Source organism: Apteryx rowi, unplaced genomic scaffold (genome assembly GCF_003343035.1).
Source record: "Apteryx rowi isolate R43461 unplaced genomic scaffold, aptRow1 scaffold_1, whole genome shotgun sequence".
Classification (NCBI taxonomy): Eukaryota; Metazoa; Chordata; class Aves; order Apterygiformes; family Apterygidae; genus Apteryx; species Apteryx rowi.
Window position 1 is genome coordinate 5,615,361 of NW_020447196.1, and position 27,479 is coordinate 5,642,839.

The 27,479-nt window shown below is 37.0% G+C and overlaps 1 protein-coding gene across 1 annotated transcript in view; it reads left to right on the top strand.

Annotated features, from left to right (window-relative positions):
• The window catches only part of CMTM4 (CKLF like MARVEL transmembrane domain containing 4), a 44,781-nt gene that overhangs the window by 4,069 nt on the left and 13,233 nt on the right, over positions 1-27,479 (top strand). Inside the window, exon 2 of the mRNA XM_026059807.1 lies at positions 20,313-20,489. Within this exon, the coding sequence (XP_025915592.1) occupies positions 20,313-20,489 (177 nt within the window). The remainder of the gene's footprint in view (positions 1-20,312; positions 20,490-27,479) is intronic.

Sequence of the window (27,479 nt, forward strand, 5' to 3'; positions counted from 1 at the left end):
AAAAAAAAAAAAAAAAAGCCCTGTCTCAGCACACTAAATATTTCAATTCAAACAGTAAAGATGATTTCATTTTGGTGGGTTCATACTGCAGAAGGCTGTGGCCTGGCCCCGGCGCAGTGGCGCGGGGCGCCCGGCGGTCCAGGCGGGCCGAGGGGTGCGCGGACGCCGACCTCCGCTCGCCGCCCTCGCCTGGCCGTGGGCGCTCGCCTGGCCATGGCCTGGCCGCTTCGGGCGCCAGCGAGGGAAGGGGCGAGCTAGGTGAGGGGCACACCGTTGTCCCCTTACCCAGGTGACAAGCATCTTCTGAGGACGGCAGTCTGAAATAGTTTCTTAAGTAGTTTCTTACCGGGGCGATAACCTGCCTATTTAAAGAACAAAACAATTTGTACGTTGAGGACTATGCAGAGGGATATTTTTTAATATTTCACACATATTACTTCAGCATTTAAAACATTGCAAGTGAAGACAAAGCCTACACAGACAGATTTCGTGTAAAATATATTCTAAGTATCCTAGTTTCGACAGTGAGCGGACGTTAACTTTTTAGACTGCAAGTTTATGGAGGACTCTGCTGATTGTAGAATCATTCCTGTGAACACGCAGGAGAATCCAGGATTTGGAAATGCAGTTTGTTTTTACTCTCCTCTCCACATTGTAGCACAAAATCTATGTTCTGCAAGTTGTAGCAAGGAGCATGTTATGTGAGTAGTCTTCTAACAACAGGGAATAGCTGCATTTATATTATGTATTTTCAGGACTGAAGCCAAAGGATCTGTCATCACTAAGCAACATCTACCTGTCTTTGAACTGTTAAAAACTGTCTATGTGGTAGAAATTCTGGGGTGGTGCTCTCTAATATGCTGAAATAATCTGCCCTCGGGATTTTTGTTTCTGTTTCCTGCTGGTCCTTTCTGTAGTGTAGTAATAGACTTTGGCAAGTCGTGTTAAAAGCTTGTAATTCAAATGAGCGATTATTGAACGTGAGTAGGTGAGTCCTTTATTATTAAACTCCGATTGGTTTGGAACAAGTTGCAAAGGTATATGCACAAAGCCTCTTATATTTTTAAAAGTCTTGTAAGGAAAGACAAGGGAAAAAAGGACTGTGATGAGGTTGTAGATATGGGAGTTTTCTTGTCTGTTGAACAAATATGTCACTACTTCTAGTACATTAGGAAGAAGTCCCTGCAAATTAATATCTCCAGATGGGTTGAATAATGCATTGTGTCTTTCTAATAGTAATGTGACCTGTTGCACACAGGAGAGTATGAATCCAGCGGGTGAGAAACTAACAGGAAAATAAACTGGGTGATAAAGGATCTGCACCATCTCGACATGTTTAAATGTCACAAAATAATGCAGAAATTAATTTCAGTTGTACTCAAAGGAAGCTATATCTGATTCATGGTAATCACTGGTAGAGCAAACTACTGAATTTTGCAAACTGATGGAAAACTGAGCAATTCTGGAAAAGAAAGAGAGAACACCTTCCAACATGCACTTAATTCACTTGTTTGCCAAGTGTAACTATTTTAATTATTATAATATTGAATAATAATACATTTTAGTTTCTGTAATATTTTTGTAAAGGTTTCAAAGTCCATAGTATAGCACCCTAACTCTTTAAAAAGTGAGGAGGAACTCCCTTTATTGCATACAAGAAAATTAAACAAAAAAGGACTATATTGGTTAACATAAAATGTCTCTAAATATATTCTGGTAAAAGAATATTACAGGAAAGATTACAATACACATACTTCTTTAAGCATCAGGATTTGTATTAAAATACATACATGATTGGCAAAAAAAATTAACCGTTTAAGACAGATGTTGTCACTTACTTTATCTTCAGTTTAGGTGCTTTCTACTAGTTCTTAGTGGTGTATCATAAGCTGTAACTTTTGGGCATCATGGCTGACCTGACTTTTTTTCCAAATGCATGTTTTGAACTGTCAAGAGAACAGTGAAGGAGGGAAAAATGTCAGAAAATAAAGGCTCAGATAATTGTAGGGCTCTATTATTTTGTTGAAAATTTGTCTTTATTGATCTGACAGTTTAGGCATGTGGAATAATTTAAAGAGAGATGTAGATGAAGAGAATAGTTTTAACTTGTTTTTATTAATATCGCCAGAGACTATACCATAAAATGTCCTTTAAGGGGGCGCTGGAATAATGAATTATGATGTTAATGATTCATGTGCAGTATTGTACAGCTCTTCTGAGTCTTATTTTGACTTTTTCTCCCTTGACTCCCAGAAAAGGTTGAATAGTACTTTGTTTTTTGTTAATTTTACATTGGGCATGCAGACTTAAGAAAAATGTCTTTTAATACATTGGGATTTCTTATTAATATACAAGGCCAAGTTTAGCAAATATGTACTAGATATGGCTGTCTGCTAATAGTCATTAATATTAAATGTGAAGAATACTGAAGAAGTAATAAAATGGACCCATGTAGAAGAACTTGGTATTGGACTGATTCTCTTTTGAAAGTTTTACTGTTGGATGAGTGAGCTTTTAGAACACAGCCCTTTCATTTGTGTTTTATCTTATCACTCTGTTGAAATAGTTCTATAAAGAGGAATTGAAAAATAAGAAAGAAACCCTACCAGCTTGCAGCAGCAGATACTTTCTTATCTCTTTATTTTGTCCTTCTTGAGCATTAATACCACCAAAAGTATCATTCTTTCTTTAAATACGGTTACTTGATGTCTGCTATTACTTATGTAAGACTAGACATAGAGAAGAATCTGACCTGAGAAATATATAATTCGAGTAGGCTGTGTACCGCTGGAGGTAGAGATGAGGGGTGTGCAGCATCTGAGCAATGAATTCTTGAAAGACAGTGTGCTTGTTTGGATCTGTGAGGAAACTTCTGATTTAATTGGGGTTGGAGCAGAGCTGTAGGCCTCTCTTAAAGAAGACACCTGAAGGAAGGAAGGTGGTGAGTGTTGGGCAGCATCAGGACAGGAGTTTTCAGGAGGGTGGTAGGGTGGCTGAGAGACCTCAGATGTCATCAGGCAAGGTGGAAGGAAATGGCGTGAAGGGAAGTGAATGGGGAGAAAGACTTAAAGTTATTTGGAGCTTTACATTTTTTGGATAATTAGGATTTGAACTTGAAATGGAAGGCAAGGAGAAGTTAGGACAATGTGTACTAGACAAAGAAATATTTTTCCATTTGGGAAGTTGAAATGTAGATGGGAATTCTCTCAACCAACTCTCCAGTGTTCAGATGGATTAGTACCTTACCGTACTGCGCATGTGAGAGATCATGGAGCTGTCCTTGGAGACCACTGCAGAAAAGCTCTTCAGAGTTTATTTTCATTACTCTCTCTGGCATGGTTTTATGTTTCTCATGCTTTTGGGTGCTTTAATGCTTCCCATGGACATCATTGTACAATCAAACAGATATCCCTGGAAAACTTTACTATGGACATCCTCAAATTATTTCAATACTTCTGCCTGTTTATCCTTAAATTTTCCTAAGGAGAACCTCCTCTCCTCTCTCTGAGTGCTTGCTTAATAAAGCTGTTTATTATATAAGGAATCAGAAAGGGTCCAAAAGAGACAGACTAGTTAGCAGGTGACACTTCTTACCTACCAGTCTTTGATAGTGTGAGTCACTGGAAGTTGTTTCACTTTAGATGAGATTGTTTGCTTTTTTTCTCACTTTATTTTTCACTTCAGCTTTTCTATATGCAGGATTATTTTTCCTTCATGTTTATCTTCTGCATCTTCAAGGATCTTACTATTATTAGAGTCGGGTGTTGGTAGTATATTTGCACTGAAATTCCTGTGGAAAATCAGGAGTGCCTGAGTTGCCTGCTTGCTGGATTCTTTTGGAGCTGTAGCTCCTGGTGGGCTTTTTGTCAGGCCACCAGGTGAGTTATGAGAAAACCAGACAGGATCCTGATGGGATCCTTGGTTTCCATCAGGATTCTGCCAGGTTTCCGCAGGCACTTGATTTAAAGTAAAATATCACCTTTAACAACAGGAGCAATTGATGTGAAAAATTGTTCCTAACCAGTTCTTCTGACATTGATGGTAGTTAGGAATGGTTTAACTGGAACAATAAGATTACAGAACAACTTTCTGAGGGAAGTTGCAAGTGGAGAGGAGGAAAAAAAGAAAAAGAAAAAAAACCTTTATCATATACCACTTTAAAAGTGGGTGGCATTTGTGATAGGTGGTGGCTGATCTCTGTGGTTAGGACAGCCCTAGACTGACTTTTCTAATGTGTCTGTTGCTACAGACAAAATACATCAGGCTGCTGTTAAAGAAGATAATGCTTCTGCTTGGGAGGTCTTTGAGCTGAAAGTTGCTGCTGAGTGTACTGGGGAAGGATCGCGGCATGCTTGCTGCAGTCTTGCTCTCTTCCCTAGGCACATGCTATTGCCTGTTGCGGGAGACGGGATTCTGGGATAAATGAATTTTAGCTCTGCTGGATATAGCAGTTCCTGTGTTCACAATTTTTTGAATATAGTGTTCAATCCTCGTTTGTGGAGAGCAGCCGAATGCTGGAAAAACTTGTTTTGTGGCTTACTATCATTATGCATTTCCAGATCCAGAAATTAGTTAAGTCCAGGACTACACTAAAATTCTTTGCTATTGGAATCTGTTCCAAAAACTAAAAAGTCAAAAAGCCTGTAATATGTATCTACATGGATAAAAAGGCTATTGAGAATTGTTACTGTTAATTATATTAAGAAGAGTAATAACACTTATGTTTCAAGGTGTAAGCTAATTGCTAACTACTAGAATCAGGTTGAAAACTAATATGAGGTGTTCAGTTACCTCATATTTAATTATTGCAGTATTCTGGTGCCTTTTGCTCAGTGTCTCATTCTGATCACTTCTGGAGGTGAGGATTAGATGGATCCCTCCTCTGCTCCCCTGAACCACTACTTCATATCTTATGGCGTGTCTTGCCCCATTTCTGTGTCTCTTGGTCCATCTGTATTACTCTCATGCATCTGTACAACAGTGTGATCTTATTCCACTTAGTATGCGGGTTCTTGGAGTAGGGAACCAGGCGCTTTACCAGCAGCTGTAGTTCTATAAATAATAGAAGTTACTAGCTAGCCACTGAATGTGATTATGAAGAAATTTGGATTTCTTTCACACTAGTTGTCATGAAGTTTGGTTTTATATAAATACAGTAATAACTAAACTACAAGAAATTAGACTGTACCTGGTAGAGAACATTTAATGCCATTCTCTGTCATATTTATTGCATAGTAAGGTCATTCCTCAGTGTTCATGTCATCAAACCAGACCTCTTAAAACATTTAGTGGTCTCAGCTAGAAGCAGAGCACTGGAGGAGACATCTCAAGTCTTCTAAGACAGGCTTTAGTATCACAGGCAGCACTATACCGTTAGTGCTAAAGTTTTCTCTTAAAGTTGGTTTTTGTTCATTTGTTCTGCTCTTCTGAGGTATAGAAACCTTCTCATTTCTGGTGTGAAATTAATTCTAGCAAATTTATAGCTATTTATTCTTGTGTCAACATTGCCACAGTCAGCCTTAATCTTGTTAGACAAAAAAAGATAAGATAGTTTTGGACTTTGCTCATAAGAGGGGCTTTCTGCTCTCCTGACCATTCAGCTGCTTCTGTGCACCACTTTCTAACTGAAATGAGTAAACATAATCAGAATGGAGGTAACTTTTCAAGTGTGTCTTACCAGTGTGTATGATGCCATTGTCACTTTTCATACCTCTGCCAGAAATGCCTCTCCTATTACATCCTACAGTTACATTGGTAGTTTATAGTCATTCTATAATTAACCATATCTTCCATGTTTTCTTCTCTTCTAATTTCAAAACAATAAATCGACATTTATGTGAGAAAATCTTACTCCTCCGTAAGTGCGTGACTCTGCATAGTGTACGTTGAGCTCTGATTCTTAGTGGTACTGGTAGCTTCTTGGTCAGAAGATGTTAGTGTTACGTTGGATACTGGTTGGTCTCTGGCATCTGGTCTTAGAAATACTGTTGTAATATCATGTTAAAAGGACCAAACTTATAATACACAAAATACACAAATATACTTAGAAATCTTGTTTAGGTAGACTCTGTCTCTTCAATGTCTCTGAAACTCTTGATTTCTCTTTGGAAAGATTTCTGTTTAAAAGGTTTAGATCTGTGTTGCATATGATATTTTTATACTGACACTTACCATAGAAGAAAGAATGATGAGATAACACTGTTTAGCTTTTTTTTTTTTAATGTTTCTGTGTGCAATTAAAGAAGTTACCTTTCTACAGAAAAAAGAATGATTTTTTGGTCTCTTTTGTGGTGGGTCTTAAATATCATCTGCTGTTGTCCTACTGTCATATTAAACTCCAATTTCCTGTTTTCAGTTTCTCTGAGACGGTGGATAGTTTTAAATTCTGCTTTCTGAAGAAAGTTCCATAATCTCTGTAATATATATATACACTATATTTTTCTTCTTCCATAATAAACCAGTGTAATAGTAATAGATACATTATGCTAATTGCAGATGCTCCAGTGAGAACAGTCCTATAATGGAATTCTATTTTGGAAAGCTGCCTTCTTCTCTTGTAATCTTTCTGGTAATCTGTTTTAGGCTGATGAGCCTTCCTAGTGACTTAACGAGTATTTTGAGATAAGGAGATGAGGAGAAGGGCTTGAAATGTAAGAGGTTTTGTGTCTTTCTTGTAACACCTCCAGCATGGGAGGAAGCAGTTACTTTTGATGCCGGTTAATGCATCATTTGTCAAATCAACTTGTATGCTTTCTAGTAGTCATCATCCCATGCTCAAAATTGTATTTCAGAAATACTTGCCTTGCTTCTAGACCTCAACAAATAGTTTTGTAATGAAATTTTGTATGTGAAGAGTACTATATGCACAATGGATGTTGAATAGACATCTTAACAACTGCTGCTAGTCTATAATGATAGCAGTTACTCTTGCTAAATTGAAGCTGGACAAAAAAGTCATTTTAATTATTAAAAAAGTAAAAGAAAAATCACTTAACGTTAGGATGGCTTGTTAGTTGTTTCCAAAACATGGAGGTAATATTTAGGTGTCTCTGGAACTTGCACAATCAACTACTCAGAATAACGGGAGGGTGAAAGCAAAGCAGGATAGCGCAAACCGTATGTAGAATAGGTACAAGAACATATAGTCGTGAGTAGATAAGAGGTAGGTTGAAGATATTATTGGCTGGGCACAGAGGTCTCAGCGCTAATATAGCACTCGCCCAAACTGAGAAGCCCATGCAGTACAGAACAGCGTGAATTGGGTAATGCCATGTCTGCAGTTACGAGGTCTCAAGCATCGTCATACTTGGTAGATACCCCAGATGAAATCTGTTGTCAGGCTACAGTGTGTTATTAGAATGGCATAAAGGTTGAAATGTGCTTTCAGGTAAGCAGAGCAACTTGTAAAGTTTTAATCTCATTGTATACAAATTAAACTGGGAATTATAATTTCAAGTATCACAATTCTGACTGGTCTTAAGGTTCTGGTACTTAATGCCTTAGCTTGTGGAAGAATGTGATGTATTTTTACCCAAACAAGCATCTTTGACATTATCTGCAATTACACTTTTTTGGTATGTAACCTGATATTCAGATGTTGATGCTGTTGAACAAGACATTTCTTTAAATTTTCTTTCTCTTGCATTTATGTTCATGAAAGGTTTAGCTTGCAAGTCAGCTAAGCTTGTTCTTGATAGTTCCCTTCATTATAGGATAGCTTAAAAGCACAGCAACAGTGTACCCAGTATGTGGAAATATGTCCTGTACTTAGATCTGGAATTGGATACAGTGATACTTCTGCTGCAAGTTTCATTTAAAGTAAACATTCAAACTTTCAAATACTGCAAATCTGCCAGTGATGTAGTGGTACTTTTGTGATGTTCTGGCAGTTATTTGCCAAATTATTTTATAAATGGACTACAAGTATTTCCATTTTAATAATTTTTTTTGGTTTTATACATTGAAAACTGAAATGTTCATGCAAGAAAGCAACCAGCAAGCACAGATGTTGTGAATTTCATGAAATAGTGAATTGTTAAGAGTCTTAGCCTTCAGTAACCTTTGCCTCATGAAATTATTTTCATGCTAGTAATTGATACTACCACTTGAATATTGATAAGAAATTAATTAGGTGTTTGATCTGATACTCTTGTAAAAGAAGCTAATTGTTGCATTTAACTCTTATCTTGGTAGAAGCTCTTTTTGTCTAATGTGGTTGAAGCCTTTTATTAAACATTGGGATCTTCTAATTTTATATGATGGCAGCACTTACTGATATCTTTAAAATATTTTGTAAAAAGCGTTCTTCCAGAATTATAGGAAAATGATTTAACTCTTTGTGAAGTTTATCTAGTTCATGGTGATAGTCCAGTAAGGATCCTGACTTGAAAGGCTGAGACATTATTGCTAGAGTCTTTAGGTTTTTGTGGTGTTAACAACCTTTCATAGTCTTTATAGTTTGTACTGTGCCAAATGTGTTTGGAGTCTCTAGGCAGATCTCTTCTTAGTTGTAAAATCACAGGTAGGTGGATTTGCAGTTATGCAATGAAGGTTAGTTAGTTCTCTTCTATTTTGGATGAAATATTACTCTATAATAGTTTTAAGACAGTCTTAAACAGCAAGGCAAACTTGAAAGTTTCGTGCATTCCCCAGTACAGCTGGCAGTGCTCTTTAATGTTCTGGCCTACATCTATTTTTTTTTTTTTTTTTTAATGTTCTGTTTTACCAGTGTGTCTAGACTATTTTTGCCTTTTAAGGCATGGCATCTAAGGGGGCCTTCAGATTGCAATCTTGGGAACATTGGGATTGCAGGGACATTTTGCACCATTTCCTTTAAACAAAAACAAAAAACTTCAATGGATTCCTTAGGACTACTTTAAGTTCTTAATTGTTTTCTCATTAAAATTCCTTTCTTGTTTTAGTATTTGTGAGATGTTTGATGTTTACTCATAATTGGGATTAAACAGGATTTTAAAGGATACACAGTTATTCTGATAGTCTTAAAATAGTACTTTCACTTTTGAAAATAACCTAGCAGGCTAGTTAAACAGGAGGCAGTACAGATCTAATACACTAACAAATTTTATGAGTACAACTTTACTTTTTAAAACCAATTTATTTATCCTACTGTTTGTCACAGAATTTACAGTACAGTGTTTTAATATTGTTTTGACTAGCCTGGTTTCCAGCACAGGTTGGCCTATGAACATGAATGGGAACATGAAGCCAGTTTAGAAGTGTTGATTTTTCTTTTTTGAGAGCTAATTTGAGAATTCTCGTAAGTGAAGGAATAACGAAGTTTTCTATGCTTTGTTTAAAAATCACACAAGTATGATCTGAGTAACTTACTGAGTTCCAGGAGAGAGTGAGTGTGTGTACACCACACAGAACAGGCACATGCAGCCTGAAGGCAAGAATAAGACTCTGTGTTTCCAGGTATTTTAAATAGCAAAGGTATGATAAATTATGAGTTTTTTACAGCTTCACGTAATAACAAATGTTGAAAAATGGATTGGGGAGGATACTGTACCCTTGCTGAAAACTAGGGAATAGGAGGTTGGAAAAACAAGATACCTCTCCTGGACAAACATATGTTCTCTCTCTCTCTCACTCACTCAAAAAGTAGCTCTTCTTGCATTCTGGAAGTATACAGTAGAAGAGTATAATTTTCAAACCCAATTATCTTTATTAGTACGGATTTGAGTTAGTTTGTGGGGTGGTTAGTAAAGTACTGGTAATGTTTGAGGGATGCCAGCCAAATGGTATCAGTCTGTTTTTCAATTACTTTCTCCTTAATTCTTTCCTGATTTTTGTAAATTAGGTAAATTAGAAATAAAAATAGAAGATACTGAATTTTTAAAAGCTGTTTCTTAAGCCTACTTCATAGTTACTTTTAAACTAATAAATGCTGAAACAAAACCAGTGACTTTCAGTGAAACTATTATACTAGTCTTTAAGACACCAAAATAAGTAGCAAACAAGAATTACCATTCATTTTTAGGAAAAACAGCTGTAAGTATTATCTATTCCATGTGACAGTACTGTGGGGGAAGATCTTTCATCTTTGAGTGAAAGATGGTGCCATAGTATGCAATGCCTAAAGAGTAACGCTAATGAAAGATAAACTTACTTTTGGCATTTTCTGATTTTGAGTTTTAGACTTGCAACTTTAGTCTTTTAATGTGAGGGTTTTTATGTATTATTATCAGATTGAGGGAAGCCTTTATTAAAGGTTCAGTGAATCAACAATTTTGTGTTTAAGTTTAAAAACTGAACTTGGCAAAAAAAATTCAAAGAATTTTTATGAATAAAAACAGAAGTCACACTGATCATAGTTCCCATGAGTCAGTAAGTCACTTCACATGAAGCTGTAATTCTGGACCGAATGTTTCTGTGAAGGAATTTGTAGGGTTTTTTACCCTGTTTGACACTATAACCAGTTGATTTTGTTTGTTCACAGCCTGTTTGTTTCAAAAGATTGCTTTTGTCATTTAAGGCCTGAGCAATGGGCTTGTTGGACCTTGGTGACTTTTTTCAGATCAGGTCTTCTATTGTTTCTGTTAACAGTTCCATTAACCATATTATTTATGTTAACTCTCATGCTAGCAGGCTTTCTCTAAAGCTCCTTTCCTCTTCTGGCTAATAGAAGAAAAAAATGGACAGATTGTAAAATATATGTAATCTAAAGCCAAGATATAACTTCCCCTGCCTTCGTGACTGAGAGTGATGATCACTAAAACTTTTTTTTTTTTAACTCAGCTGTTAAGCTAGAATTTTTCCCCGTTTTGTTTCCTTTAGTCAGTTCTTACTCTACTCCAACAAAGCTTGTTTGAGTAGGACTAATAGCAAATGGGACTTCTGGGAAAATACTGTGTTCTTCATCTCCCCCACCCCACCTCCCCTCTGCCCCCAATACGTAAAGCTGGCAGTGGCTAAGGAAGAAGCAAAGGAGTCAATATACCCAAGATTTAGTGCAGCACTGAAGAAAAGCATATTTTTTGACCTCTTTTTACCTAGCATATCTAAGGACACGCTTTGCAAATGCTACTCAAATTATGTTAAAATTAGACTTGAAACTTAATATTTTTATATTTTAAGAATTCCCACTTTTGTGTTTTGTGCCTGCTTATTTATGCTTTTTTTTGAACACTCCAGGCTGCTGCTGCAAAGTCTGATGTTAGTCAAGGTTTGTCTGTAAGAGCTCAGTTTGCTTTGAGGCGTGTCCCTCTTGGCTCCCTTCGTGTAGGCATGGGTATGTCAAGGCTTGTTAATCCAGCCATTTAGAGGTTTTTACTATCTGACCATTGACCTTAGCAAGTCGTAACTCCCATGGAGGAGTCTTTGGTGTCTTGCACTAGGCAGTATCATTAGAAAGACTAGCCTGTAAAGTCTGGAATAATAGAGAGATGACTATAAAAAGCTATGCTAGCAAATACGTAGCCATCAAAATGAGTGTGAGACAATGAATAGGAAAACTAAGCCTCAAATAGCAAGAAAGAGTGAAAAGGAAGGGGGGAAAATACTCCTATGTTTTACTATTTTGTGTTTATTTGCTGAAGCCATTGGCAAAATTCAGTGTAGAATAGTGTAGTTAGTGTATTTGGTGCAGAATAACCCTCTAAACTTACAAACTGTTCGTTTCCTTAGTTTGTATAGGAGGTAAGTGCATAATTCAGCATAAGAATGTGAAAAGTAGAAGTTTATAACTCAGTGCCTTGGGTTTTTGTTCGTTACATCTTGCAATACCTGTATCTTACAAAAACGTTTGGAGTTGTGATGCACATGAGTTGTAGTTCCTGCGGACTGGAGGTTAAGTTCTTATAGAAGGGAATCATTGGGAGAAGCTAGTTAGGTTTTGTGTGCTTTGTTTGCCTTTATTTAACATGTTACTCCCTGTATGATTTTCAAGTGAATGTTCCTATAGGATAGGCTAGCAGCAACACTTTGTTTATGGGACACGTGGCGTATTGTATTTCTGTTTTGTCTAATCCTGGAGGTATGTTTGAATCTTCATCTCGGATAAAAACTAGAATATGTGTAGATCAGAGTTAGTTTGTTCATTAGGAAAATGTTTGTGTTTTGGTTGGGTGTAGCTATGTGAGATGCGCTCACAGCGTTGTCTGCAAAATCATTCAAAGCAGTGATAAGCAGAACCATCTGAATTGATAATTTTACAGGTGCCAAAGTACCAGTGGGGTTTGAGGCTGAGGGTGGAGGCAGTGGGATGACTCTTCTCGCCGCCCTGTCCTGCAGACTTGGTGCCATTGTAGGTGTCGAGGGCTGGGTGTGAAGAGCCAGTCAAGCAGTGGCCTCCCTTCTGGGGAGAGAGGGGATGGAGAAGCGGGACAAGGACACAGCAGCGTCTGACACCGCAGCCCGAGGCCACCTGGTATGGGGCAGTGCCAGTGGGGCGCAAGTCTAGTATTGCGGATCTGCGAGACCCTCTGTGCCCATCAATTTTAAATTGATGTGCTGTTGCAAATGGTACAAGGAAGTCATCTGTTACTAACACAGATTAAGCTGCCTTTTTTCCCCCCTTTGAAGTTTCAGTGGAGTGTCATCACCGTGGTTGCTCTGAGCCATGGGATGGGGAACTTACATGGATTCAAATGTCTTAAGTGTAAATCGCCGCAGTCCTGTGAGCGATGGAGACAAAGTGGGGTGGTGGCAGCGCTCGAGTGAGAGTGCGTGTTTGGGCCTGGTGTTGCTTAGGGCACAGGACTGACAATTCCAGAAGGAGCTGTACAGGAATCGTACAAACTGGGGGGTTTGTGCTGTTGAAAAATATCACAACTGTCTGCATGTTAATTTATTACTTCTAATGCTAAAAATATATTTACTTTGAGAAAAATATAAATGTAACGTGAAAAAACTGCTTAAATTATTTGGCTTAGCAATAACAGTAAGAACTGACTGTTTTTGTTTTTTAAAAGTCCCTTTATAAATATTTCCTTACTGTGAAATACTGTTGATTAGTAGTATTTAAATTGGAATTAGTATTACACTACATACATTAGCAGCTAAGAGTATTTATTATATAGGTGTTTCTAAGCAATAAACAAAATGCTGTACCGAAGCCTATTTAACAGGAAGTAAGCTATTGCTTCACCTGTGCAGGTTTCTTTTGTTCTAGACTGTATTATTAATTTCACTTTTAAAATTTATGCATTTCTATTTAATTAGTTGCGCATCTCTTCTGTTCACCCTATTTCAATCCAGTTAGTTTTTTTTTTTTTTTTTTTTTTTTTTTTTTTTTTTTTTTTTTTTTAAGAATAGGTGTTAGTTTTGGTGTACTTTACTTAAAATGTTTCACAGTAAATATCGTTCTTTTAACTCTATGGATGTTAAAAACTCCCCCTCGTTCTTAGATATGACTCTTCCCCGTAATACGCCATCAAAATGTTTCTGGTCTTAGAAATATGTTCTGTATTTAGAATTGGTCTTATGCCTGAGTTGAGAAAGGGAAGTCAGCAGTAGTTGAACTTTCAAGGATTATAGAGAATTGATGGAAGTGGCACAAGATCAGATGATTTAGTAAGAATTTCACAATACTTAATGTGCAGAAACCTCACCATGGTATATCCAAAACTGAGCTAAGAAACAGTGAAAAGGATTGTAGCTACACATGCAGCACTAGAGATGCAACGAAGATCTGGAACTTGAATATTCTGCTGTTATTTCTATTGTCACCACCAAAAATAGATCAAACCTGAATTTGGAGGTCTCGTTTGCTGGCTAGTCTAGTTCTAGTTCTCTGGCTTTGTTCAGTGTATTTTGTGCTCCAATGGCACAAAATACTGACAATTTAGTTTATCCAGGGTGCTGAACTACTTGTGCTTGTTTCAACTGCCCTCCCTGGTAAGCATCACTTTCCTAAATTTTCTATTTTTTAAGAAAAGTTTTATGCTTTTTTGTGGTTTAAAGTTCCTTGCAGTCTGATTACAAGAGTTAATAACATATTCCTTTAGTCTTAAGGATGCAGACGAGGAACAGGCAGGAAATCAGTCATTCTTCTGCTTGGGGTAAAAGATGGTTTCCTGCTGGAGAAGCAGTACTGTGTTTAAGCCATATGATCCAAAATATTCATATATGTGCCAGCTGTTTTAGATGTGGGAAATGCATGTGCTTTGCAAGGAATGAGACCCACTTGGTTTCATACATTAAGTTAGGACTGCTGGGCCAAGTAAATGAGAACAATAAATCTAAAATTTAATTCAAGAAAGTTTAATGTCTTCAGATACTTTAAGTGGTGTAAAAGCAATTTATTTCTTCTCTCTTTCGTGCATATGTATTGTGCCATACCATTAATTTAAACAGTCTGGATATAAAAATGTCTTGGTAGTGTGACATTCTTACTAAAATTTTGTGGGTATTTTTCAGGCAGAAAAAATGCTGACCATTTTGTGGTTTTTTGGAAACCATGTGTAATTATGTCATTTAACCACACAATAAGGCTTTCTGTGGTACATTTTAGATAAACAGGAAAACTCATTTTTTACTTTGTTTTCATTGCAGAACTGTCTTTTTTATTTTTAGTGCTAAAGTGGTTTTTTTTTTTTTTTTTTCAAAAATAAAATACAGCATGTTTTATCTTTCACAGGAAAAAATATACCATTGACAACCTCCTAAAAGCTGCTTTTCAGGTCTGGGTGCCTGTGATAGCACAATTTGCCTATTTTACTGAAATGGTGTTTTATGTCTTAAATGCCTGTGTTGCCAAAAAAATGATGTAAATATAAGCCATTTACTTAGCCCAAAGGCAGATGATTTCTTCATTAAGGGCTCATCTCCAGGGAAATTTACAGGAAACTTGAGATGAATAAAATAATGGTATGAGGCTAATGTGCCTAAATTAAAGGACATCGAATCCCAGTGTAGAGGCTTCCTTTCAAGAATTAAGTGGCCATAAGTTGTGGTAGCTTCATTCCCTTCCAGTGAGAGGCTGCTTCACTCCTGAATAGAGCCTTTATATGAGGGTTCAGTAATCTAAGTGCAACAGCCTCAGATTTTACATGAATTATTTCTGCAATCCTAAATGTCCTGAACAATAAAAATGGATAACAGTATGCCAGTTTACTTAAAAACAAAAAGCACGAAATCTGTAATTGGGAAATATGTCTCATGCTTGATGCTTTGGTCGGAGATTGTTCTTCTCCTTTCTCTGCATTACCTGGCAGTGGGAGATGAGGGAGGAAGGCGCTGGGGGAACTTCCTTTAGGGCAAAGTTAAAGCTGTATCGCACACATTGTACTGCGAGTCTGGGCAGACCGCTTGTGTTGACCAGACTCCTGCACCTCCCTTGTTCAAGACAATGTGGTGGTGGTAGCCTGGAGTCCCTCTGCATGGACCCAGGCATCTAGGAGAATAAACTGGTGTTTCCATGATGACAAAGTTTCATATTAATGTAATATCTACTTACCTCTCTCAAGAAGAGTCTAAATAGAAGGCATTGGAGGGATTAGGGTGGAAGAGAAAACTCCCTAAAGTACTTGCTGTAGAGAAAAACAGCTGAGAAGTTTCATTTTGTCCATCAGAGAAAACTTCCTCTATTGACTCTGCCCGAAGGAGTTGTGGCTGTGTCATTTCTGGGAGAGAGCAGTAATTCATGCAAAAGGAGATCTCCACCACATTCAGCTCCTTATTTTTCCTCAGTGAGCCAACCTTGAGCTTGTGGAAGAACTTTATGTCAAAACTCATCACCCTAAAGTATAAAAAGGAAGATTTGAAGAAGTCGCTTTTTAGGCCTTTGAGCCTTGGTAAGCAGTGAGCTTCATGTAGTTTAGCTAGTTCAACAGGAAGTTTGTCATTTTGTTACTTCATTTTGCAAAAAGCTTTTGAAAAATCAGGCTGCTTAACTGAGACTTGGATATAATGTTTCCTGAAACAACCTTAATGGCCTGGATGCTCGAGGAGGGAAAGGCAGGGGATTACAAAGGACTTTTTTGGAAAGTAGTCAGGTAGAAAAGATTACTATGAATCAGGCATGCGAATACAAAACACCCTAAATTAGTTAAAATTAAGTTAAATAGGTGCATCCTAACCAAGTGATTTACCTTGGTTTAAAAAAAATTTAATGTTAATTTGTTTAAAATTGTGTGTGTGTATATATAAATAATAAAAATGGTCATGATCAAATTATGTTAGATCATAGGCTTGGAAGGAAGGGACCTCAGGAGGTCTCCAGTCCAACCTCTTGCTCAAAGCAGGGTCAGCTCTAAGGTAAGATCAAGTTGCTCCAGGCTTTGTCCTGTTGGATCTTGAAAACCTCCAAGGATAGACACTGCACAACCTCTTTGGGTGACCTGTTCCACTGCTTGGCTGCCCCCTTGCTGAAAAAGTCTTTTCTTTATATCGGGTCTGAATTTCCCGTGTTTTCCACGTATGCCTGTTGTCTCTAATCCTTCCCCATGCATCACTGTGAAGAGCCTGGCTCTGTTTTCATGGTAGCCTCCTCATAGGTTTTGGAAGGCTGCTGTTAGGTCCCCAAAGCCACCTCTTCTCCTGTGAAGCTGTATCTGTTTCTCTTAAAACTGTTTGAGAAACTGGGTTATCCAAAATAAAGGGCATATGTAGAGACTTTTTTTTAGTGGTCTGAAAGTCTTAATTTCCATAGACTTTACTAGTTTGTGGCAAATACTTCAAATCATTAATTTTATTTTATACAGAATTACTTCAGTGTTTACTTTCATGGAGATAAGCTATGGAGATAGAATGCAGATGTTGGAAGGAAAATATCTTGGTAATAGTTAATGGAGCTCTATGAGAGATCAGGAGAAAATGTTTATCTCTTAACCTGCAGCAAAGTCCATCAGAATATAAGAGCTGGGATAGCAGAGATGAATTTTTTTTTTTTTTTTTGGGTCCATCTTCACTTTGCAGTTGAACACTCCTTGGTAAATGCTTATGATCAAATCACAGCCTACTTTATAGTTACCTCAATCAAATGGTATTCTGGATGGCAATAATTTGTTGAGAAATGATATTAATTCACTACCTAATTTACACAGCAGGTCTGACAAATGATCTGTTTCATATATTTAATAATGCAGTGAAGATGAATAGTTTTTCTTACAATGTTAACATGTTCTTTTTCAATGAACTTGATCAATGGATGAACCATGGCATTTGGCAGGCTTCTTCAGCTCTTATTCCAGAAATCTTCACGTGTTTACAGAATAGTTCACTTTTCTATTAGAAATAAAATAGGGTTCATCTCAGAATGAAATTAGTAGTGAAAGGGGCATTAGTGGGTTTTTGAAGAAGATTCACATTATTTATAACTAATTGGAAGGATGCTTCTGGCAAGTCTAAAAATGTGTAGGAGGACAAGATTATCCTGATGTGTCAGAGAGCAGATATTTTCTGTTAAAGACTGTTTTTTTTCCTTTTTGTTGAAAAAGGGAAGTATCTGTGGGAGGATAGCTTTTTCTGATGTGATAATTCAGATTTTATTTTTAGTCATAGCATTCATTGTGATATAAATAATAGATGGTTAACAGAAAGGCATTATCTGTAGCATTGGTAGCAAAGATAATCTTTGGGGTGGGTTAAATATATTATCACAAGAGAAAGTAAAGTATCGAGTTGGAATCTTATTTGCAGTACAGAAGTGTCGCAAATAAATTGCATGCACGGGAATGTTCTCCTTTCCCTGTCTCCCTGAGTGTCCAGGAGTCCTGATCTACCCTGTAATGGCAATACTCCCATTCATACTGAGTTAGTGTTGTGCACAGGTTTTCAAAATATCAGCTTCACCTTTGCTGTCAGAATCTCCATCATAAACTGGAGCAATTGAGATAATTTTTCTCCCAAGTTGCCCCTTAAACATATCAGTAGACTTAGGCCATCACAACCTAGAATACTGTACAGTAGTGCTGAAGCATATTACTTAGTGATAACACATCTTTGTCTTTATTAGCATTTAAAACTGTTTGGGTTAAGTCAAACCTAGGCATATACAACCAGCACTTTTTTCTTCCAAGAGTGTGTGTCACAGGGAAATGTCTTTTGTCACTCCTTGAGTAATAAAGTGAAATCTTAAGGTAGCATTGCTTCAAAGTTGTAGTAATCTGTATCCACCTGAGCTTGGGAGTAAGTAAGTAACATGTGATGATTAAAGTTCGTTGCCCTAAGTGCCTCTTCAGTACATATTTAACTCTGCTTCTATAGAAACTTTCACCTTTTGGGGGCTTTGACTGGCAAGATGAGTATATCGGCCTTGAAGAATCAATGCCATCTGGTGTGGAGAAAAGCCAGTGTAAGATTTCATCTGCAAAAGAACTGAGACTCCATATGCCGAGTAGGAGTTGTCCAGTGTAATGACTGGTGCGTGGGATTTTTGGTTCCTTCAGCCTAATGTTGGTGGCACAATTTAGAGCTGCTTATATTACTTGGGCTTGTACTACAGTATTTCTAGAGACTATTGCAAAAATTTCTTTTAAAACAATAGAAATGCTGGAAGTGTCATAATAAATCCACAAATAGTGTCAAGAACACTGGAGATTTTACTATATTGAAACATCTATAAGTTAAAATCTTGCCAGTTAATGCTTCATGTTAATCTTTGATATTTTGTCTGCTTAAAACGTTTAAGATATTTCTTAGATCTTTACTTTCTTTTTAATTTGTGGACACTGTCACGTTCCATTATGAGGCTTCTGTTCACATCATTACAAACTGATAATGTAAAATGAAGCTGTGGTCTGGACAGAATATTTTTTATTTTTAGTGTCGTATTACCGAAATCATAGTTCAAGTTTGTTTCTAGGGTTTTTTTTGAATGTTCAGTTTCAGTGAATATTCTTTCTTCTTTTTCTATTCGATGTCAGCTATTCAATGTCAAAGGCAAAATCCAAAGTTACTCTTTGTTCTCTAAAGCGTTCAGTCACTTGGTATCCATTCAGAATTTGTTTGGTCGGAACCAGCCTGCTCAATTAGCTAGCAAATATTAGCACAGCTTGTGCTCTCCTAAAGAAGTGTTAAATAAACTGTAGTAAAAAAGTGTTAGAAGAAAGAGTGTATCTGCAAGCATTATTGAAATATGCAAAGAACAATTTAACAGTAATTGTTTTGTGTTGTGGCTAGTATTTAACCTTTTTAAGTTAAGTATTGTTTGTGCAAAACATTGGAACTGAGATTTTTAGCTCTGAAGAGGCTATCTGCTTAAGTTCTTCATGTTCAAATGTAAGTGATTTGACTAACATCTCAGTAGAATTTTGTGGCAAAGCAAAAAAGTGAATTCTTTCTGAGAAATGTTGAGTGAGTAGGCAGGGGGTTGTTGTCTTGAAAAACAAAGCAAAACACTATTAAGGCCTTCCTTGCTTGCCATGAGGATGAGGAAAAGCATCCATTTTATTTCACTGTTGTATTTGAAGAGTTTGAAATGTATACTTATATACGTAGCTTTTATACTCTGTAGGAGCAAGTGGTAGCTAATATTGCTATATATTTGTTATATTTTAGTTTTATGCATTGGACACGTAGCAAGTTTCACTGTTTTACCCTAAATAGTAAATTAAACTGTCATCTTGCAAAAGTCTGCTTTTCTCTTAACTTCATCACTATATCTTTCTGAATTCAGTGTGATTAACCATTATCCCCATTAGATATATATGTTTGCAGCACTAGGACTTTAGCTGTACTTTTCTCCATACATTAGTTGCTGGTTTTATTGCCTTATTAATAAGGAAATGATAAAGCATGTTTTTATTTCAAATAAACACCTTGATGGCTTTCAAAAGGGGGGGACATGAAAACAGGCAGGCGTTTTTGGAGGCAGGTACAGATCCTGAATCTGTGCTATTTTTAATTGATTTATATTTCAAGCTGAAAGTGAATTTTAAATAAGTTTTATTGAAATAAATTTAAATGGCTTTTACAATCACACTATATTAATACTATGTAGTTGAGCTTGAGGTTTGTGCGAAAGACAGATGCATTGTATTTTCAAGTTTTGGAATGGTATATCATGAGTAAAAAGATGAATTAAAATGTTTGGGGTTCCACATTGCATATTAAGCTTATGTTCTGAAGGCATTTCATGCCTTTTTGCATGTCTCAAAGTAATTTTGATGTTAGACTTCTTAGAATTCTACTAAAAAACCCCCAAAACTTCATTGAACAGGAGATATCCAAAAAGTCTTGTACTAATTTGCTTTTGTTTTTGCTCTTAGACAGTACCCTGTTATAAACTAAAATCGCACATTCCTGAGTGTAAACTGATCATGTTCCCAATGGAAATTTCAGGAATACTTGTGGCTATTTTCAAAATGTGGAAATCTATTTATATTTTTTCCGCTTGTTTTTCTTCCTAGGTTTTGGCACTGGTTGCGTTCATCTGCATAGAGACCATCATGGAATGCTCCCCTTGCGAAGGCCTTTATTTCTTTGAGTTTGTGAGCTGTAGTGCATTGGTGGTTACTGGAGTTCTGTTGCTTATGTTCAGTCTAAATCTTCACACAAGAATACCACAGATCAACTGGAATCTTACTGTAAGTTCATACAAATCTTCACTCCGTAAAAATAGCTGCAAAACTTCTTAAATTTCGTCTTTGAACTGTACTTTCTACTGATAATTTAAGATTCTGTATGAGTGCTGTTTATGTTGAATAAAGTGTGCGTTTTACTTAAATTTATTTTGAATACTAACAGCAGAATGAGCTTTGAAATGTAGTAAGATTAAACAACATTAAATAAAAGTGAGACTGTCTCTTGGTAGGTTCTCTCTGTAAGGAAGGAATTTCTGCTAGTGCCAGCATTTACTGTTTGTGGATGAAGTGGATAAAAATGCAGTGTGTAGTCATTTAACTTTGACAGATGCTATCATCAGGATTAGGAACTACATTTATAAGACTTCTAAATCAAATTGAAAAGAGGAGTTAATATATTTGCGGTGGCTTGTTCTTTCTTAAGCTGTTTTTATATTAGGACAGTGCTGCATATAATTTTTTGCACTACAACCCAATGATTATATTAACTTGTGTTTTTAAAAAAAAAAGTGCTTTCTGCAAGAGAAAACCAGGTTTATTGAATTGCTTACATACATAGCTATTAAACATTGACTGGCAATGCTTAACATTCTCAAATACAAGGAGCTTTAGGAAAAGAACTGCTGGCAGTGCACATTCCTTTTGTACAAGTCTCGATTTTCATGCTTTATTAGGAGTTAAACTTTCAGATTTGGTTGCATAAACATAGGTCACAAAATCAACACGTTAGTCACTAGCAAAAAATCTTACAACTTTAAGGACAATATTTGTATCAACATCTTCTGACACTACAGATATAAAATTACTATTATAAAACAGCACATGAGAACATATATAAGCACTCTTGGAGATGCTGCTGGAGACCAGTCCCAGAGGTTTTCTAGGGCTCTGTGTGTGTGGCTTTTTTTAATAAGTTATTAATGTTGTAATATGCATATTAACAATAACTTGTTTATAAGTCTAAATGACTTGTATGAAATGAGAATGGAATGTGGAAATAGATGATCCTTTGTACCCTGGAGACGCATGACTTCTTGAGGAACTCTTTCTCGGAGTATTTGCTAGATGAATTAAATAGATGGATTGAGAACTGTGACTGGTAACTGCGTAGGTGGAGGAGATCCAGGTGGCTTGCAAAACAAAACCCATGGAACCAGTGGAATTTTATTAACTGTCTTGCCTTTGCTCCTTTCATGTCCATTCTGCCTGTACTCTCACCATTTATCTTTACAGCAAGTAGAAAAGCAGCAACAACAGTGAGAAGTTGGTCTGTTTCTGTTGCCTGTCGTCTTGTTTAATAGGCATCACAACAGCCTGACAGCTGATAACAGCATTTGAAGATTGTCCTTATATATACCACATAGTTTTGTACTATGCCAGTGAGGTGTACAAGAGTATGATAACTCTTAAGTGCATCAATGTCACAGAAAATAAATGGTAGTTTTGCTGGTATGATGTGAGTTGTTACACACTGAATACTAGATAGATCCAGCTTACAGTGAAAGCAGGCTTGGACAAGACTGTTTCAGTCAGGAAGCCACTGAATATTGCATGGTGTCCATGATTTGGCTGAATTTGGATCTCTGGAAGAGTCAGTTTAATGACTTCAAATACCCTTGCTTCTATTTGTAGGTTTTTTTTCTGTTGAACCTAGTGGCACACTGTTTTATTGCTTTGACAATACATTGACAATACTTTGAATATACATGAGCACACAAGGCCAAATGCTGCTCCTCCCTTCCCCCCAAATAATGCAGTAGACTTTGAACTGCTAGGCCCTTTCAGACACTCTGGCTTCTTACCGATTTGAGCAGCGCCCTTCAGGTAGTGGAATGACAACGGTGCTGCTTTGAGTGCAGCATTACTTACTTATGCATAGCACTCTGTTACAGATCTTTAGAAAAAGAGGGCTTAAAATCCAACTAATTAAAAAGTCAAGTATTTTGATTTGAGCTCCTGAGTTTGAAGAATTAGGGGAATGGTGACACGCTCAAACCCATATCTCAACAACATGGAGCAGTGCAGCATGGTCAGCATTCAGTGTGAAGGCCAAATGAAATAAACTGCAAATGCTTTTTCTTCAGTTCATATAGCTGATCAAAAGAGAGATAAGCAAGTTTAGGAGGAAGTCTTTCTTTAAACACAGTGCTTGCACAAACTTTTTAGGAAAGCCATTTGTTTTCAAATAATCCTATGTAGCGGTCGATGGCCTCGTACTTTCAATATTGTCCAACACAGGATTGTTCCCTTTAGTAGTTTATTGAAATGAGACAGTATCCATAATGTATTAGAAAGATGTCTAATGTCCCCTATCCCTGGTTAAAATGAAAATGAATCAGTATATGCTAGCAGCTAGCATAGATATGCAAATTTACCAAATTCAGCTTTTTGTGGTTTTTATATTTCTAGCCATTTGGGGAAAAGAGCTGTGCTTTGATCCTAATTAGAGACTTGCCAGCCATCTTCAAAGTTTCTTGAGAAAAACATTCCATGAAAGAAAACGGAGATGGTGAGGCCAGAAAAGAAACTTGCTTGGGTGCATAGGAAAGAGGCAGATTTGCTACAGTAAGATAAAAGAACAGTCATTTGTCTGTGTTGTATAGCACTATCAATATGCAGAAATGCAAAGCTGGGGAACTGTCAGTGGAAATTTCCATTTCCTTTATGCTTCATGGCTGAAAGGAAACTTGCTCTGCAAAGATACTTGCAAGTGGCATCAGGGAACGTAGCTCATACTACAGCATAGATTACTGCTGAACTAGTTGAGCTACTGCTTTCAAATGTTTCTGTTCCGAGTTAACTAATAACTGAATGTTTATTATTATTTGTCTGGCTAAATTATTCTTTTTTTATCCATTATTTGAATCACAGGTGATTTACAATGAAAGTTTGAGGTTTTGCATCCAAACAGTATGGATGAAAGAAGTAGAGCCAGAGTAGTAAGCTTAACAGAATTGTTTGTAGTAACTTAATTGTTCCGATATATTTGCATGCAACTTGCCAGTCTTTCTGTCATTGCAGAGTGAATCCACAGTAATTTTGCAGTATTCTTCTTTCAGTGTTGAGAACTGAGATGACTTGGGGGGGGAAAAAAAGTAATGGCAAAGCTCAGAATACTGGAATTTTACAGTCTCTTAGATGAGAGTTTGTATGATGAGGTAAAGCTGGGTCAATACAGAGACAAGTCATTGCATAATCAGCCAATAGAATGGATTATTTATGTCCGTGTAGAGGAAAAGAAATCTTCTGATAGATTTTGACCATTTGAGTTTTAAACATCCGCTGGAACTCTGGAAGTATATTTTGTATGTGCAGTTCTGAACACGCAGAGTTATTCATGAGCAGCCTCAAAAGTGAGGCACAGGATCGAGCATAATAAAAACTCATTTAAGCTCTGCCGGACCTCCTAGCTTAGACTCTGCCCCTGGGAAGCACTACTACAGGGTGGCAATGAGCAGTCAGGTGTATTTCTTTGAACACACAGATTGGTGGTTGTATTTTTGTGTTGCCTGTAAACTTATTTCATCATTGCAGGATTTTTTTTTTTAATTATCATCATTATTTAAGATGTTGCAGAGATGGAGCACCTTGTGTGCAAGCAGCTGACACTGAAGTACTGGGCAAAAAGTTTGTGGTGCCAAAAAGACAGTGTCTTATCGTGCCAGCTTTGGCTCTGAATAGCGTAATTACAAAGTTGTAATTCTAAGGCCTTCACAGGGTGATCTTGATCTTTCCTTTTTTGAAAAACCATCTTGGTTTTCTTTGGCTTGCTTAGCTATTGACTAAGAAATTGAGAAAGATGTCCTTCACTTTATTATTGTCAAAAGAGTGCCTATTAAGGATAAAAAGAATCTTTTAAAAACTTAAAAATTTTGTCAGAATTAATCTGCTTCGGGGGCATGCTGTAGGTGGACAGTTCTCATTTGATGCAGTACAATGTAAACAGTGATGCATTATTCTGTAATAAATGCAAACAAAAGCTTAAAATACCAGGAAAAACTGCAGGGTTTGATAGTTACTGCTAGTAAGGTCTGTTGCATTGTGAAGATAACTGCTGGTCCTGTCTGTGTGCAGGACTGCTTATCGGAAAAATGAGTATAGAAAGCAGGTAAGTAGAATTGAGAGGGAAATGGACAGGAGAACTTCAGAAAACCAAAATGAAACAGGGAATATAAAAGCATTCATTCAGAAACAACGTGTTTTGTCACTTACAGCAGAAATACTACTTCTAACAGAGCCAGTGTTCCAACTCAAAAATAATTAGAAATAAGAATAAAATCATACGAGTCTTCCATTTCTTCAAAATTAAGGCTTGTCCCTGACCTTTCAGGGAGTTGATTGAGGTTTTTGCAAGTCACCTTCAGTGCTTCAGTTTTCTATAGACTTTGAGATACTGCAACAAGAACTGATTTCCAGCAAGTGCCAGACACCTGGGGCTTGATTCCTGCGCAGCTGCTGCTGGTTGTGCATGAGGACAGCACAGGAGCCCTGGTGCCCCTGGGCCCTTCAGAGGGCTGCTGGTGGCTGCAGTGGTGCCCTGGGCATTGATGCTCATTGCTGGTTTGGTTCCTTCTATCTAGGACCTATTTCTTTCTCAGAAACCATATTTCCATTAGTAATTCTAATGCAAATGCTCATACACTGTTTAATAACTTGATTACAGAGAAAAATTATGAGACTTTGACCAGGGATGTTTGGTGCAGAGAACTGACTGGTATGCTTGTAAACTTCAAATTGATAGGTTCACGTAGGAGCAAGGGAAAAACTTCCCAAACCTTGCAAATAAAGTATTGGTTGGAGAAAAATTAGAGGCATTGTACCCTCCCCCCCCCCCCAAAAAAAAAAAGGGGGGGGGGAGGGAGAAACTTTTTTGGTGACAAATTCAAGCTGTTGATGTGCGGGCTCTTTTCCAGTTTATATTCATTTAGCTATTTTAAATTCCTTCTATATGTAAACTCTTGGATTTCAAAAAGGAAGTGACAAAAGAAACATCCAATTTAAATGTCATGTTTTTTGTTAACTAATTGGGTAATGGGACTGTCTGCCTTTTGAATAGTACCTGGTCACTTGTGCAGTCCCTTACTTCACCACAAAATATAGGAGAAAAAGCAAAGCAAATGTCTCTTAAAGTTTGTACATGTGAAGTCACGGAGAGGAGTGGATAACGGCTTGCGGATATTACCAGTGCCTCTGACCAGCTTTTGTAGCTGACATCCTTTGCAGTTTCAGGAGGCTTTTTTTCTACCTGTTAACAGACTTCTCGTATTCACAGCACCAATTCAGCCTTTCCAGCCTTATTAGTCCAAGAACCATGCCTGTCCAGACTTGACCCTTAAAAATGAAAGACTGTGGGTTGTGCCCCTCCCTCCCCCATATTTCAGAGCTGCTGCATTTTAGTTGAGCTTGTGGTGGTGCAGAGCTTTCAAAAATGAACATTCCCAGCTGTCCACTTCTCTCTAGGGATTCCCACCTTTACAGCAGGATCGGCAAAATGAAACGGCAGCCAACTTTAGTATAAAACACTGTCTGGACATAACCCAGCTTCATCCAGAGTTTGAGATAAGATGCCTCCTCTGCCCTCTGCTCCCTCTGAGTGGGACAGATAGCTGCTTATGGTAGTATCATACATGGCAGCAGCAAGTAAATGTCCCTGGATAATCTCCTTTTGATTAATACCGCAAATAGGACTATTGGTGACTGAAGAAAATGACTTGTGAATAACCAGCAAGGGACAACAAATCAATCTTCCGTTAAATCCTTTTGGAAAAGGTAAAGGGAGCAGCAGCAGTCTAGAGTGGATTTGGTTCAGCTCATAGATTTTATTCTCTGTTATGGATGGCAGCTTTGTACAGTGTTTTATGGCACACCATACTGTCTCATGAGGTTGCTGTAATTTCAGCAGAAATTCTTTTATCTGTGTGATGTGGTTTTTACTTTGTCTATAATAGTAAGAATTGCAGCTATATCATGGCCAGATTTGAAACAGCTCATCTTCTTTCAATTAGTTTATTCTTTTTATTGTCATGATTATTCATTTTCTCTTACATGGGAAGAAAAGCTACATTATTTTAGGGAGTGTCCTTTGCCTCTTGAATTCTTGTTGTGGTTCATTCTCTTTTGTTTCTGCTCTGATTTCTTCCAAAACCATCACAATATTTTTTCCATACTTATCTTTCTGCTCTAGTTAGTAAGTACCAAATTTTGGACTAAAAACCTCCACCAATATCTAAATTTGTGATGTTACCATTATGTACCTGTATGACAACATTATTAAGTATCATTACTCCTTATACTCCAAACAGTCTCTTACGTGGATATGAAAGATTGTGCTAGTTTTAGTTTTTAAGAAACCAACCTTATTGTATGGATGTGAAACAATAATTAATTACATTAAAAGATTTTGACCTAAATATGGAAAATAAAACTGCAGAGACTGATAAATTGGAACCTCAAGATGGAATAAATCTAGTCTTTAGATTTGAACTGTTAGATTCTTGTGCCAGGAGAAATTCGGTGTTCTTTATAAAGAATGTGATAAAATGTTAGTAATTGTCCTAAAAAGCTTGTCATCATCATATCTTCAGTTTCCTGGATAGATTCATGACAGGCACTGGTAGTCTAATTTCAGCAGTATATTATATTCTGCAGTGTATCAAACTTCTAAGAAGCATTCGAGTCGAGTTATGGCATGTAGATAGACGATAATATCTGTTATGTTGTGGATAGGTCCAACTATCTTGCTGATAGTATTCTCTTTTGACAAGCTGATAGATTCAAAAAGTCAGAGGTCAGCAGAATTAATTAATAAGCATATCTCACCGTCTAAATCATAGACAATTGTGTGTCATCCAGTTATGCTTTTTTGAATATAGTATTAAGCAAGTACAAAACATGTCTGGAAAAAAATCATCTAGCTAATAAGAAATGAGAAGGTGGAATATTCAGCACATCTTTCATTATTTGTTCTGATGGTCAGCTCCCTTACCGTAAAAA